General features: G+C 36.6%; 1 protein-coding gene across 6 annotated transcripts in view; it reads right to left on the bottom strand.

Moving 5' to 3' along the window:
• LOC145694845 (activating signal cointegrator 1 complex subunit 3-like) overlaps positions 1–21,531 on the bottom strand; it is a 204,185-nt gene that overhangs the window by 44,880 nt on the left and 137,774 nt on the right. For all 6 annotated transcript variants that reach the window (XM_081771534.1, XM_081771531.1, XM_081771535.1 and 3 more), the window contains 2 exons: positions 19,008–19,233; positions 4,498–4,639 (listed from right to left, as the gene is read on the bottom strand). In XM_081771534.1, coding sequence (XP_081627660.1) covers positions 4,498–4,639; positions 19,008–19,233 — 368 coding nt within the window. The remainder of the gene's footprint in view (positions 1–4,497; positions 4,640–19,007; positions 19,234–21,531) is intronic.

Raw genomic sequence — 21,531 nt, 5'->3', positions numbered from 1 at the left:
TGTAAGATATTAAGATATTTAAGGATTAAACTTTCCATGTATTTATGTTGTCATCAAATTGGTTGATATTATGTAATTCTAACCATGTACACTGTGAAATTCTGATTACTCTGGAAATTCTTATCCTCGGTTTCTAGTTTTGAAAAGATATGTGAACATTGGTGAAAATCTAATTAATTTAACCAAATGTTTCAAGATATTAAAGAAGTATGTTCAGAACTGTAAGGAGTGTGTGGGCGACTGCTGGAAGAAGACACGATCTAATATTTGACACTGCTTTTTTTTTTTTTTTTTTTCAGAAATATCAATTATTATTGGCAACGGACAACCTATTTTTTTACTGCTGTAAAAGTTCGCTTTTACGGATTCTGTCCGAAACTATGCATCAGAACTTACTTTGAAGCGTGATATTTTGTTTAGCTCGATGTGATCTATCAACTTACATGTCTTAACTTTGGACAACGTTTTAAATGGAAAATAAAGTTTAAGTGCTGATCTTAAGATCTTAATTTTGGGCCGTATCTGATCAACCACACCATGTGCTGTCGTCTTGTGTCATAATGAAGAGCTTCAGTATTAGTATCACCTTAACAGGTGGCGTGATTTTCGTTCAGCGTCAATTTTTGGTTTTACAAAATAATTTATTTTCGTGAATTTTCTCGAAAACTATGCACGAGCTTTTATGTTGACATATATAATTTTGTTCAGTTTAATAAGATCTATCAATTGGTATGCGTCTCATCTTTGGACATTTTTTCTTTTCTGTTAAACACTAATAATATTATAGAATTTTTATTTAGCCACTTTCCAAATTATTTTAGTTTATTTTGTGGTGTTGTGAATGTTGTATGTAATTTCTCGTTTGTGTCAGCATCAGGCCTGAAAACAGCCACAGAGGTTTGGGGGGGGGGGACCATGAATATGTTAGAGGGGGCAAGTCATTAAAAATTCTCTTACAAGTATCTAAATTGTGTTTTTTGCATTAATAATAGCATTTTGTATTGAGGTCTGGAGGAGCCACAAAAAGTTTAGGGGGGGGTAGGCCCCCTCTAGGCCTCTCTGGTTGCGGAACTGGTCAGTATGTGTCTATGTATGATGTAAAATGGTAGCGTCCATTTCAAAATGAATATTTTAAGTGAAGATTACATCAGGTATGGTTTTACGTTCATTAAAAAAGATGGTATTCAACTACTACAGTGTGTTGTGTGTTATGCTGTCCTTAGCAATCATGCTCTCCACCGCAAACGATTGGAATGACACTTGTCAACATGTACATCCAGCCCTCAGAGACAAATCTAAAGATTTTTTATTGTGAAAAGAAACTCGCTGAAACGTATGAAGCTGGACAAAATAAGAAAGTAGTGGAAGCATCAAATGAACTTTTTCTTCTAATAGTTAAAGATAAAAACCTGATACTATTGGTGAGACCCTTATCAAACCTTGCATACTTAAGTTAACCAAAATTGTACTTAGAGGAGAAAGCCAGCAAAAAAGGCAAAACACTGCTTTTAGACAATTCTGTAGAATTAATGAAATCCTTCACTTTTTGCCCTGCAGTGTGATGATTCCACGGACATATCTCAGTGCTGTCATTTAATAGTGTACTGTTGGTTCATAAATGAAAAGGGGTAAATGGAAGAAATATTGTTTTCAAGAAGTTTGGAGACAACATACCAAGTTTCTAATGTGTTTTCTGCTATCAGTTATTGTTTTGTTGAAAATGGTTTGCCTTGGGACAGAGTTGTAAGAATATGTACTGATGGAGTGCCAGCAATGTTAAGTCCACGGTCTGGATTTATAAAGCTGGCAAAGAACAAAAATGCTACAATTATTGTTTTGCACTGCTTAGTTCACAGGCAAGCCTTAGCTGTGAAAACTTTACCAGAAAACCTGAAGCAGGCATTATAATTGGCTATTAAAGTTGTTAAATTTGTAAAGTCAAGTGCCCTGAATACTCGTCTCTTTGAAGCTTTGTGTGACGACCTCAGTGCCGAACAGAAAACTTTACTTTTCCATACCGAAGTTTGTTGGTCGTGAGTGTAACATATTAAGTTGTACGAGATGTGGAAATATTTCTCCTAAATGTGGGAAAAGATTAACTTCATACTTGTTTTACTGATGACATATTTGTATTTTCTCTTTCATGTCTTGCTGACATTTTTAAAATACCAAACTCCAAGATAGAAACACGTACACTGACATCCTATGACGCGATAAGACCTTTCATGGAAAATATCCTACTATAGAAACGTTGTCTGAATGCTTCTACGCCAACCTTTCATCGTTTCCTTGATTAAATGACCTTCTTAACAATAAAGAGTGTGATTTAACCATGTGAAGAGACAATATCAACTCTCACTTAGACTCAGTTTATGATGAATTCAAGCAATATTTTTCTGATTTATGTGAAAAAGACAGGCAGTGCAAATTAGTACACTTTTCACCATTGATGTTGTTTTATTTCCACATGAAATTCAGGAGGAAGTAATTGAATTGAAGTGCGATTCAGGTGGCAAAGAACTGTTTCAGTCAACGTGTTTGGAAGAATGAGTTTGTTTTCTGCCTGTTTACCCAAGAGTAGCAAATGAAGCCTCAAAAGTTCTTATTCAGTTCTCGAGAACTTACCACTGTGAATTAGGATTTTAATGAAATCGAAGCATCGCAATGGCTTAGAAGTGGAAAGTGATCTCAAGTGTGCTTTGGCGAATTTATCACCGAATATCAAAAAACTTGTGAAGGGAACGCAATGTCAACCATCACAATGAGTTATTCCGTTGCCCTTACTTGGTAAAGTTTCAAACTCCTCTCATACACTGAAATAGCATTTTGTACTCATTTTTGATAGTTTTGTAAAAATTTAATTTGCATAATTATTTAGTTTTTAATAAAGTAGAAATCTTTAATAGAAATAGGAAAGACAAAATGTCAAGACGTTTTGAAGTTTCCTAAAGCTAAAGTGTACATTTTTACTACAAGTTGAGTTTTATTTATAATTTTACATTTTATATCTGTCATAGCTTACGCTCCTTTGCTCGCTCTTCACATCCTCCAGGTTGGGAACCACTGCTTTAAGTGAACATACGACAATTACTTCGCACACATTTGGGTTGAAAATCACGTCAGAAAGGATATCAAAACTGTCTCCAGTCAAAATTATAATTTACTACACTAAGTACTAATTTTCCATTTTCCAGGCACGATATAAGCCTGAATTTTGTTTTTAAATCTATTACATTTTGGCATAGAGAACGTTACGCCTATGAAACACTACATTATATTAGTGAATATAGTTCAGTTTACTTGTGTAGGATATGACACCACTACGTAACAGATTAGTTTCACTAATAATTAGTGGCAACTCTTGCGAAAAGCCACAACGGTAGAAGTTTAAATTTTATCGTAAAAGCTAAGGGAAAAAAAGCTACTCAATGTACTAATCTACTTCAGAAACTTTCTATCTCTAACTTGTACCATAAAACTTAAATTTTTGTTGATGCGTCTTCCCTTAAGAGTCGCCACTGCTAACAATAAATGTCACATTCTACGAGACAAAGGTTGAGAAAATCTAATTGCAGAAACACTATACACCATATCAACAATTAAACAAAACAATATATGTTGAACTCTCAACGTAGAGTACATATTAAAATCTTAATGTATTAGTATTCACCATCACTCTGCTTTACTTACGAATTACTATACATGAAATAAAATCTTTCAGTTTGATGTTTCACATTTATTCTCTATAAGCTAAGGGAGACGGATGATTAAGACAGGTGAATGATGATGATCGAAAAATTGGGGTAATGAGAATAGAGGAAGAAACGGGTGTACCCCGAAAAAATTCACGAACACGATGTAGTCGCGAATTACTATATTAAGAGGGTTGAGTTTGTTCTTCCCTGGCAACTTCCTACCTCTGAACATAAGGTAAGGGAAAAAGAGTTATGACAGAATATGTAAGGAATTCTAAGAAATTTAACACTGGTCAGAACGTATTATACTTCATAATTCTAGACCACGAACTAAAAACTGACCTTTGAATCTTTTACACTTTGATCAGGAAAAAGAAAAACATTAGCATAACATTGTCACTGAGTTACGCTGAAATTTATCACAACTTCCCCTTTAAATTCATCTTTACCTCACCGCTGATTTACTTTATAGACAGAAGGAGATATCTTTAATCATACGTCTGACAACTTTTGAGAAAAATCACGAAATCAAAATTAATAGGTATATATGACTACATATGCTACGGAAGATGGTGATATACTGTGTGGATAGATTAATTCTCTTGAACCAAGCTATCGTTAAATTTTAGTTTTCTGTCCTGAAAACCCTTCCGTACCCACACTTGTTTAGGAGACAAAGTTGTTACATAATAACGAAGCAATAAATTTAATATAGTAATTTGTGAATGGAGTTAAATGGTGAACGAGTAATATATTAAGATTCTCGCACAAGCTTATTATTAGATATAAACACCTGAAGCACCTGAAATTGCTCTTAATTTCAAGGTCCACTTTTAGTATATGATCTATAACTGGGTACACATTTACGTCTACACTGATGGACGGAAGCTCCTGTACACTCTTCTTCACCGACTTGGCCATTCCCTCATTTGGTAGAAATTTGGCTGCAAAAGAGAAAATAATGAAAAGGGACAAGATTTCGGCACTACACAAATAGATCTTTTCATAAGTCATCAGTAATACAAGTCACATATATATAAAGATAACCATGGAAGTTCTGTTGCTTTCAGTGTGGAGATCTGTGTTTCATTGGTCCTCACACCGTGAATTGAATGTAAATGGCGATAAGACGAAGCTCAGTTGTTGGTGTGGGTATATGAGGACGGTGACGAAACACTCGAAGACGCACCACGTGCCGGAAGACTAACACATGGGGCCAATCCATATGAAGTGGTCCAAAGATGGGGAAAATGGTTGCTCAACCATCTCCAAAAATTATAAAAATTTGAGTGTAACGAGCTTTGTGTATGAGAAGGTCAATAACACTATTCACGTTGTCGTATATACAAATGTTTCTGAATGGCGGCCATCTTCGTTGTCGGTGGAGTGCCATTTTTTGAATTTGCAAGCGTTTACGAAAACTACAGTTACTCAGGACGTACGTATCAGACGAACTCCAAACAAAAACGAATGTCTACAGGAGAGACTGAGGTACACGGAGAAAATAAACTTTTGCCTCTGAATAAATATGCAGAGTTGCAAACCAATACATGAATTCATTAGAAAAAGTACAGGAAATTACAGTTTTAAAGGGGCTGTAATTTGGAATGGCATAAAGTGGGGGGTTCATAAATTTTGTGCTGAATATTATTGCTTGTAAAGAATCTGTAGAAATATCCACACCAATGATACTACTGGCATCGTATATTTATGGGGGTCCGAAAGTTGAAGTGTGTGATTTTTATGCCATGTTTGGAGCGTAATATCTCAGAGGGCAAAGTGCTAAAAATTGCTGCTTAGGCCACAAAGAAATTCTGTATGTGAATAAACTATTGTAAAAAAATCATGTTTTGCTATATTTCACGCTAGATCTCAAAAACTACGCATGGTTCAGCAATTAGGCCCGTTTTTGTTTGTGTTCAGTTGTGGAAAGGCTTGCGAGTGGCGTTTGTTTCATCTTTCTAATTCCATGATCATTGCCACGTCTATATGGTAAGGGTGTTAGCTCCTCCTTGCACCCACGACACCCATCGTCGAACTGGACCGCGGTATTAAGGCACTTCATGTTTCAGCACAGTATCATTAAAATTCAATCCCAGTTATGGAAGTTAATGTGGTCACAAGTTTGCATTACACCTATCTATCCTTTCCTGCTGAAAATGGCGTATTTGTGGAAAATATTTAAAATGGATGTTATTTCCCTTCTCTTCTATAGCATTACAGCAAATAGCTTTTAGTAGCTGTAGTTACAATAAGTTCTCCCAATTACACGATTTAAGCAGTGTTGCAAACTTCAGCAATGTTTATCATATCTCCGGAACGGTTTGAGGTATCGAAGTGCTGTAAACGGCAAAATAATTTACACACCCATTACAAACCACACAAGTAACTAGATATGATACTTATCTCAGAATTTTTTCGAAACAAATGCTTTCAAAAAAATTAAAATTTTCAAGCCCTAGTAACTTCGTTCCTATTCATTCGAAACAAGTCATACCATGACCATGGTATCCAACACTAAAGTACTTTCGATGTGTATTATCCTGTGCACCTCCGTTATACTGTATTTGCGTTAAAGGCTTCCGAACTTTGGATGTTTCTGATACTATAATATCCTGAGTTTGCAACGCTGAATAATAAACGTGGTATTTTCAATTTACGTTTGACACGTTGATTTGAAATCTGTAATAATCTGACGTAGTGACATTTGAAAAATATAACTTTATATTGGGTGGCAACACTGTTGAGTCTTTCCGTTTAATACATACAAAATGTCTTCCTTTTTATAGTTGCTTCGTGCAAAGTTTCGCTTTCCTCTCTATTTTGGTTTGTCCGTTATAACGGATGGTCAAGATAAATTGTCCACTCTGTAAATGTGGCAATGATAATGGAGCTAGAAAGACAGAACAAACGCCACTCGCAAGCTTTTGCACAACTGAACACGAACAAAAGCAGATCTAATTGCTGAACCATGCGTAGTTTTTGAGATTTAGCATGAAACATATCAAAACATTTAAGTTTTTCCGGGCTATCGACAATCGTCACGCGCGTGCTTTCTTCGCGTTTTTATCATGTCCTCACTTTTTCTCCACTTAACATCAGTCATGATTTTTTTGCACTAGTTTATGCACATACAGAATTACTTTGTGGCCTAAGCAGCAATTTTTAGCACTTTGCCCTCCTGAGATATTACGCTCCAAACATGGCATCAAAATCATAAACTTCAACTTTCGGACCAACATAATTCTACGAGGCCAATAGTATCATAGCTGTGCATATTTCTACAGACTTTTTACAAGCAATAGTATTTAGCACAAAACTTATGAACCCCCCACTTTATGCCATTTCAAATTACAGCCCCTTTAAATGTGTAATTTTCTGTACTTTTTCTAGTGATTTCACGTATTGGTTTGCAACTCTGTATATTTATTTAGAAGCAAGAGTATTTATTCTCCGTTTACTTCAGTCTCTCCTCTAAACATTCGTTTTTGTTTGGAGTTCGTCTGATACGTACGTCCTGAGTAACTTTAGTTTTCGTAAACGCTTGCAAATGAAAAAAATGGTACTCCACCAACAACAAAGATGGCCGCCATTCAGGAACACTTGTACAGCGGGGGACACTTCTAAATGGTACAGCCATATGGAGATTTACGGCTAAGGTGTACCATTTAGAAGTGTCCCCCGCTGTACATACAACAACGTGAATAGTGTTATTGACCTTCTCATACACAAGATTCCTTACACTCAAAATTTTATAATTTTTGGAGATGATCGAGCAACCACCTCTGGACCTCTTCGTATGGATTGACCCATGTACAAAATGAAGATCTTCAAGCAGCAATTGAGGCGAACAGTGAGAAACTGGGACTACAATTCAGTGTGAGTGGAGAAACCATTCAGCAGCACCTCTATCAACTTGGGAAGCACTACAAGTTGGATCGATGGGTCCCACATGATTTGACTCCGGGCCAGAAGGTAATGTGAGCAGACACATGTGTTTCTTTGCTGTCTCGTCTGAGGAAGGAGACATTTCTGGGCAGGCTGTTGACATGATGAGAAATGGGTCCTGTACGAAGCTCCACGGCGCCGTCATCATTGGTTAGCATCCCATGAACCGATTCCAAAACAGCCGAAACCAGCACTGCACCAGTAGATCCTCCTGTATGTTTGGTGGACTGCTCGCGGCATCGTGCATCGAGAACTGCTACCAGCTGGTCAGAGCATCAATGCAACTGTGTACTGTTAACAGTTGAGCCGTGTTCAAGAAAAACTCAAAACTCTGGAGCCAGCACTTCTGAATCTCAAAGGGGTCCTCCTGTTAGAGGACAACGCTAAGCCCCACGTGGCTAGGATGACCCGGAACACCATTCTACACCTTGGATGGGAAACACTATTGCATCCGTCATACTCCCCGGACATTGCATTGTCCGATTATCGGCTGTTCCATTCCTTGGACAAGCACCTTAGAGAACCACAGTTCAAATCTCTAGTAGAGGTGCAAAATGCACTTGATATTATCTTCGCTTCACGGCCCAGCAAGTTTTACCGCGATGGAATACATGTAGTGTTGTAAATAGAAAAAAAACCGTTCGTATTTTTTCAGAAATGTACGTTTTTTTTAGAAAAAAAACATTGCCTCTCGTTTTTTTTCTAAATTTCGTTTTTTTTCAAATAGTCATTTCTAATGCACCTTACGTCTATTTAAGTATTAAATATTCTTATGTAGGTATAATCACCGTAAAATGCAACATAAATTAAACGCTAGATACTGATACGCTACAAATATTTTACAATTTACATGAATACCATACCTATTAACAATTCGGGTTTCAGCAGTTTTCATCAATATCAACTAAGAAATAAAAGTAGAAATGAAATTTTGTTTTTTCATGAAAGCAGGCCTTTAATAAGTACGAAAATAATGTCACGAACAGTATAAAATTCAAATAACTTGTCTAAAGGTAAAAACTAATACTAATTTGCCTAATAGTATTTTTCTAAATGTCATATATAAATAATTTGTCGACTAGATATATATGATATGCAGAGCCGGCTCTACCATATATGCAACACGTGCATTTGCGTGGAGCGGCAAGTTCGGATGGTCCGGTAAAATCTGTCATAAGTATATTATTTAAATTAAATATTTCTTGTTGGAAACAGACTTCATGATGATGGTAGTTACATTTACTAAGCTGACCTATTTGAATACTACATTCATAAATTATGTTTAGGTTGCATTAGTTTAAGGCCACATGGACAATATTAAAGCAAATGGTCGAATAAATCCGAGCACAAATTGCTTGTTTGTTGCCAAATGCAAGAATTCAGTTCTCGAGTAGTAGTGGATATCTGTTCCATTTAGTAAGTTATCACAGTTTTGATATGACAACTAGTCTTGTTTTTGTCAGAAACAAGTTCCTTATCATTGGAGATAGAAACTAGTTTTTTTTTTTTAAAAAAAAAAAAAAAGTTAACAGATATTGAAGAGGAATCAAGAAATAAAGATAAAAGAACTAGTTGCACTGGAATTGCAAACTGATACATTGAGATTGAAGCTCGATAGTGAATTCTATAAAAAGGATTACCATCTTTCCTCTGCAGGTGTGTTTGCTTTATCTTTCATTAACGTAATAGATTAATATTTAAAAAAAAGACACAACGGGATTGCATTTTTAGTAAGTATTTAAGCCTTTCTGAGTGCAACTGCACTTACCCTCACCTTTGTTGTTCATGCTGGAGTAGCATACTTAAAATTATGACTTTTAAGATTTGTTCTTTCTGGAGAAAGGGGGAGGCGGCAAATTATGCCATTGCATGGGGAAACAAATTGACTAGGACCGGCCCTGATGACATGTATATAAAAGACATGAATATAGGATGACACAATGTGAAGTAATGCAGGGTGTTTCAAAATTAATATTAGGGTTTTGAAGCTTTGTAGTATCTACTACAATTAACTTACAATTATAAATATTATATCAAATGAAAGAGCAACTCAAACAGTTTTGTACGCACGCATGTACATGCATTGTTTCTTCTGTCTGCCGTTAGAAAGAGCAAGCAGCAAAGGCGTAGACTAGAAAGCAGAAAGTTTTTTGTGTTTTAATAAAGACTGAATCTGTACAGTGCAACGGTCTGTGTGAAGAATATTGAGGAGACGCTTGCAACTACGTCCTTACCCTTTGCAGTTGCTACAGGTCTAAAGCCTACAGACTACGGTTTACGTGCCAATTTCGCAAGTGAAATATTGCTGCATAACAATGAAGATTTTCTGGATCGTGTCGTCTTCAGTGATAAATCGACATTTCACCTAAGAGCTAATGTGAACACTCATAATGTTTGTATCTGGCCGTCAGCAAATCCTCAGGAGATGGTACACTTGAAACGAGACTCCCCTAAATTGAATGTGTTTTGTGCCATATGGCGGAAAATTTTTTGGGCCTTTCTCGCCTATCGACTAGATGTGTGCCGTGTGACAAATGAATCTCACATTGAACACTTGTAGCAAAGACTGTTTGAGGTGCTCTTTTACTTGATGTATTGCTTATAATTGTACGTAAAATGTAATAAGTACTACGAAGACTTAAAACCCCAAAATTCATTTTGAAACACCCTGCATTTCTCACCAACAGTGTTGGAACTAAGATGTAAAAAGGAGAGAAAATTTTCCTTATAAAGTTATTGTTTACAACAATGATATTATTATTAGTCGAGACTATAACTACAACACGAGTTAGTAGTCAAATGTATACTCGGTGGCCCAGGTAGCCAAAGTGGCACACACGGGTGTGTCATTTGTTTAATCCGCTCCTGTGTGGACACTAATTAATATATCGGGATATTATTCGTGCAAAATATAGTTGGACTATAGTTTATCGTATTAATTTTTTTTTCTTCTGGGGTCGAATTTCCTTCTCAAATTTCACCCCAGTCAAAAATTCGAGAATTTTCTAATTTCGAATTTCCTTTACTTCTTTTTTCCCTGTAGCTTCCTTCGTTGTAGAAAGACCTCCTTATACTTGCCAGGTAGATACCTCGGATGGATACCTAACTGTTGACATCAATTGGTCGGGCCTGCGCGCAGTGTTGCCAATAAGGAAAATTAAAGTTTCCTAAATTTGGGAAAAAAAAAATAGAAATTTTTGTTTATAAATCCGTACCTATACGTCCGAGTGCAAGTCAACTTACGCCAATCGAACATTTGTCCTTACTTAACAAACGCAAGTACAGATCGTTACAATGGGGTAATTAGGGAACGCACGAAAAATTCGTATTTAGGTTCTAACCCTTGGTTTTTCTAGTTTTTCCCTACTTTTCTGTTTACCGTAATATATTTTTGGTAATTATAAGTTTTGTTCCTTAAATATCGTCATAATACTTGTAGTATATATTAGTGGTGTTCCAATATTTAATTTAAGATAGTTTGTGTCTGTCTGGTAGCAGTGTTACCAGCTACAGAAAATTTTAATTCCAGATTTTAGGGGGAAATTTTGGAAAAATTATCTGTTTTGTCTCTATTATTTCCATCTTGTTGGCTATATTGGACCAAACGTACCAGTATCTGGAAGTCTCGTCTTTGCTCTACACAACGCACTATAGAAAGTTTCAATAGGATAATTAGGGGAAGTACAGTAGACCTTGTTCTCTAATTGGGAAGATAACTGTGATTTTTTTAAAGGTAGAATGAGATATTTTTTATTGACATGCTTACTTTATTAGATATCATCACAATACTTGCAGGATATATTAGAGGGATACCAAAGCTTATTTTAAGATAGTTTGTGTGTGACTGATAGTAGTGTTGCCAGCTACAGAAAATTTTAATTCCAGATTTTAGGGCAAATTTTGGAAAAAATCCCTTTTTTATTTCAATTATTTCCTTCTTCTTGGCTACATTCGAACACACATACCAGTGTCTCACAGCCTCATCCTTATCGTACACAGCGCACCATAAAAAGTTTCACTAGAATAATCAGGGAAAGTACAGTTGAGGTTTATAATAAACCATGTTCTGTAAATGATAAGAAAATCGTGAATTTCTGAGGTAGAATGAGATTTTTTTTTTTAAATTTCATGCTTACTTTGTTATATAACGCCATGATACTTGTAGGATATATTTTTGGAGTACTTAGGGCTATTTTCAGATAGTTTTCGTCTGTCTGATGGCAGTGTTTCCAGCCAAAACAATTAATTCCCGCTTTTAGGTGAAAAATTCGGAAAATTTCCCTTTTCCCCCTCTATTATTACCCTCTTACTGGCTACATTGAAACAAATGTACCACTACCTGAAAGCTTCCTCTTTGCCCTACAGAACGCAGCATAAAAAGTTTCAATAGGTTAATTAGAGAAGTGTAGCCCCGGCATATTTGATTTTTGCTTGTGAGGCGTAAAAAGTGTCAAAATTTCATGTGTATGACAGAATTTTTTCTTTTCCTCTTTGGATGGAAGCAAGCGACTTCAGGATTTCACTGTACCTTGTCAACACACCGAAGATTTTTTTAGGTGACTTGAACCCATATAGCAGCAGTGGTACTAGATACAAAAAATTTTGAAATTGGGTTACGGAATTTAAAAAAAATTTACCCCTACATTTCCCTCAGTAATTTCCCACCCATTGGCAACACTGCAATGCAACTTACACCAAAAGATAGCCACATCCATTTTCTAAAAAACAAGACCTTAACCATATCAATCGAATGAATGGTTTTTGAGCAATAAGTCACTAACTGGAAATGTAGGAAAATGCCGAAAATGACCTGGGGCCGAAAGGAATAATCACACAATTTTGCTAGTATATAGGTGCAAAGAAACAAAAGATTTGTAAGTTACGAGGGCTTCGACTCAAGTTCTGTTGATTATTTCAATAATCTGCGACGTAAATCAATAAATAATAGTTGCCAGAAAAAAAACAGACATTTGAAAAAAAACATGAAAAAGAACGATGTTTTTTATTGAAAAAAAACTTCACAGAAAAAAAACAGTTTTTTTACAACACTAAATACATGGCCTTCCAGAACGTTGGTAGAAGGTTGTGGATACTAATGAGGACTATTTTTGATCTTCCAGGTAAGTCTTAGGTGATATATCGATGTTCAAAGGTGTTGGGTGAAAAAGCGACCAAACTTTTTTGGATACCTTTATATATATATACTGGCGAAAAGTGATTCGTCATTATAACAAATGAAATAAAAAATATCTGAATAAGTATGTAAATAAATAAGAAACTAACGACAAACAAATTGTTATTAGTGTATGTTATAGTGTACAAAATAAAGTAAAAGACAATATTAAACAAACGTTAAGAACCGAGTTTAAGTGAAGGTGATAGGTAAAGAGTAATATTTAAAAAGTTAAATAATCATCTCAAGTTTTAGGTACTGGAATCTTTTGATAACTGAAGTAAGGATGTTAAAACTATTTTTCTCGGATTGTGTGAACTATACTGTGTAAAGATGGATCAGACGAATCAAGGTGGAGAATAGCGGTTATGAAGAATTTCCTAATGGGTCTGATTGTACGCTAAGTTGTGATCCAAGAATAGTTCAATTTCAAAATTTAATATAATTATATGTAGCAGGTGTAGAGTCAATTTGAACACTCATTAAATAAAATGCAGAAAATATCCCATGACGACGTAAGTTCTATGAACGGAGACTTAGTTACAATGAAAAACATTCTTAATGGATTAAGATATAGCACAAATACACCTCTAAAGCAAAATATGGGTTCTCTGAAGGAAGCAAATGGAAGCATCGACGACATAACTGAACATTTTTCCGAGTTTGTGGAGAGAGCTCATCCTTCTAGAAGTACATATATGATTAGTATCTCTATGTGAATTACACACCGATCGTCAACAAAATGATGAGGGAACATCACTTACAAAGTGCCTTATTATTCAAAGAATCCTGAGTAATCCTCGAAATACAGATAGGACTGATATCCTGTAAGAATCACACATCTTACATGTATCACAAAATGATCATCATAAAAACGGTGAGGGAACTCAGTGTACCCCAGGGAATACGAGTCGAATTTTCCTTATATATCGAAGGAACAATTTCAATAGTGTCAGCATTCCAAATGTTAATTTGAAAGTACCCAAAGTATTACGTAAATTAACCTGATTTTGCGATATTGCAAACCAGACCTAACTGCGTAAATGATAATGATAGCTGTAACATTAGCAATATCATGAACCGTCAATTTAATTGGATTTTCAGGTATTCGTAACATTCCATGAACAAAGATGAAAATAAACAAAAATGATTAGTCAAATAAATTTACAGAGCCTTTACGAAAAGCAGCAAGTTCGCTCGCAGTCGAAACATTCGGATAAATAAATATGTCCTACGATCTATCAAGAAATTTAAAATGAGTAAGGTACGCAAACTTAATCACATATTTTGGTGGTTAAATTATGACCGAATGGAATCCCAAAATATATAGCGAGGTGTTAACATAGCCCAAACATACCTTGAACTATACAGTACAACTTTAGTTTACCCTTAAATATTCTCGCAAACGTGCAGTGCAGTGTACATCCTGGACGGAATGTTATTAGAATTATGAATTAAATGATCTAGAATGAAATTAAACAACGTCGAAGTATATAGCGTTCGTTGTGTTGCTTATTTTGTACAGTTTTGCAAAGTTTTAAAATTATATATTTGTGGTATATCTTTATTTTAGTGAATTCATTGCTCGCTTTGCTGAGTGGCAGATTTAATTTGTTTTATGCACTTGTTCTAGTACAATTTGGAATACCATGTTCCTTGTCTTTGAATTATCTGAACTCTATATTCTGAACATAATTATGTCGTGCTGCTATTACCATTGTTTCTTTTTCTTTGTCTTCTAATTCTGGCTCCCAGATAAATACTTTAACTTCTTTGGCTCCGAATTTCGTTATCATTTTAAACCTGAGATTTTGGTATGCTCCATGCGAAATTACGTAAGATAAGGTCTCCTCTTATGAAAATAATTTTCATTGGTGGTTGAAACTTTGAATCTTCACACATATTGAATTCTGTGTATATTTATTTTATTGAATTTAAATGTTGAAAATAATATTATAAAGTAAAAAAAATGTATTGCTTTTTTAAAAGTAAATATTTCAGAAACTATGTTGCATGTAGATGTGCTACTTATAACATAACCTCGGGCCAGGAGCTCTTCACATAGCTGTATTTCGCACATTCTCAATATATATTTTACAATATACGAACCATATACAACAGTAATCAACGTTTATTTTATTAGTTTGATATGATACTGACTACATGCGCAAAAATTCTGGTGCCAAAGCGAAAGAGAGATGTCGTTATAACAAATTAATATATAATAATAAATGTCTGAATAATTATGTGAATAAATAAGATTTTGTGACAACAAACAAACTCTTATTAATGTATGTTACGGTGTATAAAACAGAATAGAAGGCACTACTAAACGAATGTTAAAAACCAGGAATATAGACAAATGATACTAAGAAGGTTGAGTAATTGTCTCAGTATGTAGAGTTTATCTCAAAGATCCGATTTCAGAAAGAAAGGACCAGACCAGGTTCGATATTCTTTTATTTCGAGTTTAGCGTCTCGCTCAACACCGAGGCTATATCACATGTGGAGTTTAAAGTGGGATCCAAAACACTGAGATCCCACTGGGAATCGAACCTTGGTCTCGCGCGCCGAAGGCGCGTATCAGAATACGTTGAAACGGAATAGAATAAAGTACAAGATGTGGCAATTAAATAACGATACTGCCCACCTCCTGTCGCGCAGGATCGTGGGGGAGGGGGGAGGTAGCTAATGATGTGTTGTTGATCTTGAACCTTCATGAGCAGCCACTGTTAATTTCATGATTCTGAAAGCTTTTCTTTTCTTTGCAGGCTTGCATGAAGAGGACAATGTTCTGTAGTAGTGCCGGAATCATGGTGAACAGTAAAGTTGAGCAGCGCATTAACATCAAATTTCTGGTGAAATAAAAACCACCGACGGAATGTTGTGCAATGTTAAAAGAGGTGTATGGTGATAATGCTATGTGACGTGGCGAGTTTTCGAATGGCACAAACCATTTTTAGAAGGTAGGGAGGAGGTTGAAGATGATGAACAACCCGGCCGTCCTTTGAGTTCAAGAATGGACGAAAATGTTCAAAAAATTAATGAACTTGTGCAGAAAGACAAGACGTCTGAGCATTCAGATGATCGCAGACATGACGAACATTAACAAAGAGACAGTAAGACAAATTTTGCATGACAATTTAAACATGACAAAAGTTTGTGCACAAATTGTCCCGAAAAACCTCTCTCAGGAACAAAAAGACATTCGAAAGACCATTTGCTGTGACGTCATGGAACGACTCAAAGCAGAACCAGACTTGCTAACACGTGTCATCACATGTGATGAAACATGGATTTTCCACTATGATCCCGAGACTAAGCGTCAATCCAAGCACTGGAAGACTCCCACATCACCAAGAATGAAAAAAGCACGAATGAGCAAGTCCAAAGTGAAGGCAATGCTCAATCGCTTTTTTCGATATCAGGGCTATCATCATGACTGAATGGCCCCTCAGGGTCAAACAGTGAACCACACCTACTACAAAGAAGTCCTAATCAAGCTGAGGGAAAAAATAAGGAAGAAGAGACCGGATTTGTGGAAGAACGATCCTCCACCAAGACAGTGAGCCTGCCCATAATGCCCTTTCTGTGAAGCAGTTTTTAGCAGCCAAGCGCATTTCTGTGCTCGACCATTCTCCGTATCCCCCAGACCTGGCTCTCTGTGACTTTTTATCTATTCCTAAAAGTGAAAAGTGCATTGAAGGGAACACATTTTTAGTCTGTGGAAGAGGTGAAACGAAAAACGGCAGAGTTGTTGAACAGGATGACATCTGATGACCTACAGCATTGTTTTGAACAATGGAAGGCACGCATGCAGCGGTGTATAGATAGGGGAGGGGAGTATATTGATGGAGATAACAGTCAATTGTAACTTTCTTTGCAATACATCACATTTATGACATCAGTCTCGTTATTTAATTGCCACACCTCGTAGTCTTTCTTTACTGAAAGGATTTCTAGGTTGGCAAGGTCAGCACAATATCGCAAGAAATGTTCAAAATAATGTCCATTATAAGCCTTGCATTCTAGGATACAAGTAAGAAAACGTTTTGCACAATCAACAGTATTTGTGATATGATAGAATGGCATGCAAAAGGAATGTTTTTTGCAAATCAGTAATGAACTGTAAGCATATGTTGTACAAAATTGACCACTGCCCCCCCAAAAAATTGGCAGGTGTGATGTCTTGTAACTATAAGGGCCAGTCCATAGGTCTCCTACGACCAATTCAATGACCCGGAAAGAAGTACCAAATCATTTTTGCATCCAAATACCAAATTGATTACCTTGACCAAATACCAAATTGGTTGGTAGTGAAACTTTGACTAGTGCTAATATCATTGTGATTAACTTACAAATTATCTAAAGTGAATGTAGGATTCATTTGTGTGAAAACAGCTCGTCGAAATGAGCTGAAGCAAAGATTGACAGAAAGGCAAAAAGGGAACATTCTTCCAGCGTGTTCACGGGCATAGAGCGAGTGAAGTTGCCAGATTTGTTGATAAAATTAACTGGGATGAACGTGTCTACCTAAGTACAATGAATGGTTTAATAAGCGTAGAAACGTAAATGGCGTGAGAATTGCGGTAACAAAAAAGACACTACCCCAGAGGGATCACTGACGAACTTCATGCCTGTTCAAGGAAAAATCTTCAAACTTGACGAACTGCTTCAGTATGTAAATGCATGTTTATCTCAATCAACTTCCGAAAGAACATTGTACAGAGAACTTGATGCAATGGATGTTTACTAGGTAGAGTCGAGTATGATGAAAGAGGATACTACTTGGCACTGCGATGCATAAAGTTCAAGAACACTGAAACTAGAATATAGCAGGCTGGAAATGTGTAATTGTCCGACGAGAAGTGTTTTAGTCTGTATTCCAACAATGGAATACCGAAATCTCAAAGAACCATTTTACCCACAACGTGTGATTCAAGCTGAAGGACATTCTGTGATTATGTGGAAATCATTTCGTACCATGACTTGAGTATCAAACGTGCAAAGTATTTGAGTAATCCCCCTCCCAGCCCGAAGTCTGCGATAAACAAGTCAACCACCGTCATTATTTAATGTTTACTACTCGAAAACAATTAATACGTCTTCGCTAACGTCAAGAAAACTGGAATATCTTTAAACAAATTTACAAATTTCTGGTTCAACAACTCCGCAACACCTTTATCTATATTTTTAATTAAACAAAATTTTGAATGGTTATTATCTTTATGGATTAAAATTTTCAATCCAATTAAACTATTAACAAACTACAGAAAGCAGTTATTATTTACTAATTCCGTTAGATAAATTCAAAACAGAGCACGAATTCAGATCTCACTGCAATCTTGGCTTCAAAAAGAGATATGAAAGGTAAACAAGGAATTTGTGCTGGAAAAGTGTCGTAGTGAGCAACTGAATTTGTGATGCTCTGCTTGAGTTCAATTAACGGAATTAATGAGAGATACGAAGGTCAGTCGAAAAGTTAGTTACTGCTTAAGACAATAAAAGAGGATAGAAATTTTACAGTAACTTTATTTGCATCATAAAGTTTTATTCACCCAATCTACTTTTCAACATAATTAACTCCGTTATTTAAGCTTTGTCGAGGCATGGTGCAAGTTTTTCTATGCCTTCTGCAAAGAAATTCCGTCCGACGGCACATAACCATTCTTGGCCTGCAGGTGTCACCTCATCATCCGAGAAATTTCGTCGCTTTAGACTGATTATCAGACGAAGGAGTGCAACTAACTTTCTGACTGACCCACGTCTATGTGATTTTTAGAGTACGTTCCGTGTATTTTAGCAAATGTAATAAACTGCAAAAATTTTGTTGTCGACGGAAATACTAACTCCTAAAACAAAATTTCACAATCAACAACGGCGAGGAAGTCACGCTAGTGTCTTTAATACTAACACATATTTTCTAAATTCTATTAAACAACAATAAATGATAGCATGAATTACTATCAACGCTGTTGGATGAGTGAATAAAATGAATACATTAATACTATTTAAAATAAACGAAATTTTCGTTCACTAAGTGTATTAATCAAAAGTTCTGGCACATACAGCAGTAAACAATATTATACATTAGAACGTTAGGATCAACAAACTCAATTGCGAACACTTATAACTACTATCATACTTCATTAATGTGATAAAAGAATTTCAAATAATAATAAAATTAATACCAATAGCTTCAACATCCAATTTTGCCAATTTTGCAACAGAAATATTCTCTAGCTCGATAACGTTTAATGTTTCTGCATCTAAGTTTGCAAACTGGCGTAAAGGAGTCTGATCCGTCCAGATTTGCTTCTCGCACATCTTCGCAATTTCTAGAAAATAAAATGCCAACTTCCCTTTCTTCTTTAACAGCGAGATCCGAAATAGAGCTCGCGTTATTCTAGTAACATTCTGAAATATCAACAAAATTTAAAATTCACAAATATGAAAATATACACATGTACAAAATAAAAATAGAATTATTGTAAGGAGCTAAAATACACGGCGCATAATATTAAGGCAACCTGTTGTTGTTAATAACTAACTTCCTCCTTCTAAAGTTTGAGAAATCTGATTCAATGCAGCAAAGTCTAGAAATAACATCTCGACAGTGGGTTCTATGATCCAGTATGGATCATTATTAGTCATCTCCATAATTTTATCATATATTAACTTCTACCTCCTTCACAGCCTACTTTAATAATTTTTCCCCCGTACTCTTTCCAATACAGAGGTTGTTCAGCCTATGTTCGGCCGATTTCTTTCCTTCCCCCTCCCGAGCAGAATGGACTCCCCCGAACTGGCTCGTGGCGTCCTGCAGTGTTGTCCAGTGGCTTCCTGGGAACGGAGTTGTTTTTCCGCGCGGACGACAACAATGCACAAAACAGGACCATTGTTGTGAGTGTTGTGTTAAATGTGTTTCCAAGTGTGTGGATTTCCGCTCTGTGACCAAAAAGTCGCCCAAACTAAGCCGGTTTTGGGAAGGCTATGTTGCGGCTCTTTATGACGCCCACTTTAGTGTTTCTGTCATTAGAAAACAGTGCAAGAAGAATGGTTGCAATATCAGTTTAAGTGGAATAAAAAATGTTATTAAAAAGTACAAGGGCAAGGAAGTTCCACCATTTGGATCACCAACGAAGTTGTCTAAGAAGCGGGAATGCACCAAGGCCACCTCCACCATGCAGAGGAAACTTCGCAAAATGGCAATGCAAGAAAATCCGCCAACACAAAGGTGTATGGCTAATCGTCTTGACGTGTCTTTGGGGACTGAGCCGGATGTTACACCATCAACTCAAGCTGGAAAAAGTCATGAAAGCTCGCGGCTATCTTCTCACGGATGCCCACCAAAACGAACGAAAGTGTAACGCCCGGAAGCTGTACGAACGGCATCTGGCAAAAAAGATGGATGTACGTCGTAACGCTCGATGAAGCATGGATTTACCTTTCCGACTGCGGCAAACCGAAAGCCATCATGTACCGAGAGAAAGGCGCCAAGAACTTCAGAAGGTGGGTCTGTGTCTGCAAAGAATCTTTTCCAAAAGGGTTCATGGTCGTTACTGGCTACTATTACCGAGGTAAACTGAAGATTCCTAGGGTGGCGAAGAACTGCAAAATAAACTTGCAGTATTTTCAGGAGCAGATCATGCGGCCGATCTACGAGCATGAGATTCCAACAATGTACGGAAATGACGCCAATCTAGTGCGCATTCACATGGACAAGGCCTCATCACATACCTCACGATCGTCCCTCGCATTCTACAGGGAAATGGAGGAGGCAAGTGGTATACAGGTGATACCTTTCAATGAGGTACCTGTTAAATCTCCAGATGCAAGTCCTATGGACTATTGCGGAGTTGGATTGCTGAAGCGGGCTTTGGGAAAACGGCGTGTGACAACTGTGGAAGGACTTTGGAAGGCTGTGCAAAGGGATGGGACAAGATTCCCCTCCCAGTTTTTCAGAGAAGCCTATTACAGTGGAAATTACGCTGTCGGGCTATTGTTAGGAACCAAGGGAAATACATCGAGCACTTACGGACCTGGCGCCATGGATTCTAAATTTTTTTAGGTAAGTCGAAATTGGCCTAATGTAGACTGAACAACCTCTGTAAACACCCTATGTATCCTTCATACTTTCCATGCAACCCACGTCCACCTATCTTAGGGGTGTTTTGCATTAGTGAATTTTAGCTGCACGTAGATTTTGTTCATCCCGAACAATCCAAGGATTGGAGGTTTCTTCACATTGTAGTCAAAAGTGCAGAGTGCTTCGAAAGCAATTTTACTACTTAGTAAATTCATATAAATTTATTCAAACTACTTAGAGAGCTAATTTTGGTGTGATTCTGTAGCAAAATAGATCAACTATTTTACCTCGCTAGAAGCACCTCGGGATGATTTTGTAGCAATGTTAAGAAAGCTCTGCCTCACTTGCTCTACGACATCGTCAGACACACAGGTATGTCCTGATGATTTTTTTTTTTTTGTGTGTGTGTGTGTCACTGAATACCTGGTTTCATCAAAACATTTATGTCACTCATAAATGGGAGGCCTACTGGGACGATCTTTGCCATATTCAGTACAAAAATTCCGTTATACAACTGCGCAGACTTCGATTCACCAAAATATACCGAACGCGCTCGGGACCAATGAAGCCAGCCTCTTCGTTCCAACTGACGCTGCTAGCATTTGCGGTGGTGTTATTCATACTAT

The sequence above is a fragment of the Thermobia domestica genome, chromosome 9 (assembly GCF_964235325.1).
Source record: "Thermobia domestica chromosome 9, izTheDome1.hap1.1, whole genome shotgun sequence".
NCBI lineage: Eukaryota > Metazoa > Arthropoda > Insecta > Zygentoma > Lepismatidae > Thermobia > Thermobia domestica.
This window is presented reverse-complemented; position numbering and strand designations above follow the sequence as displayed.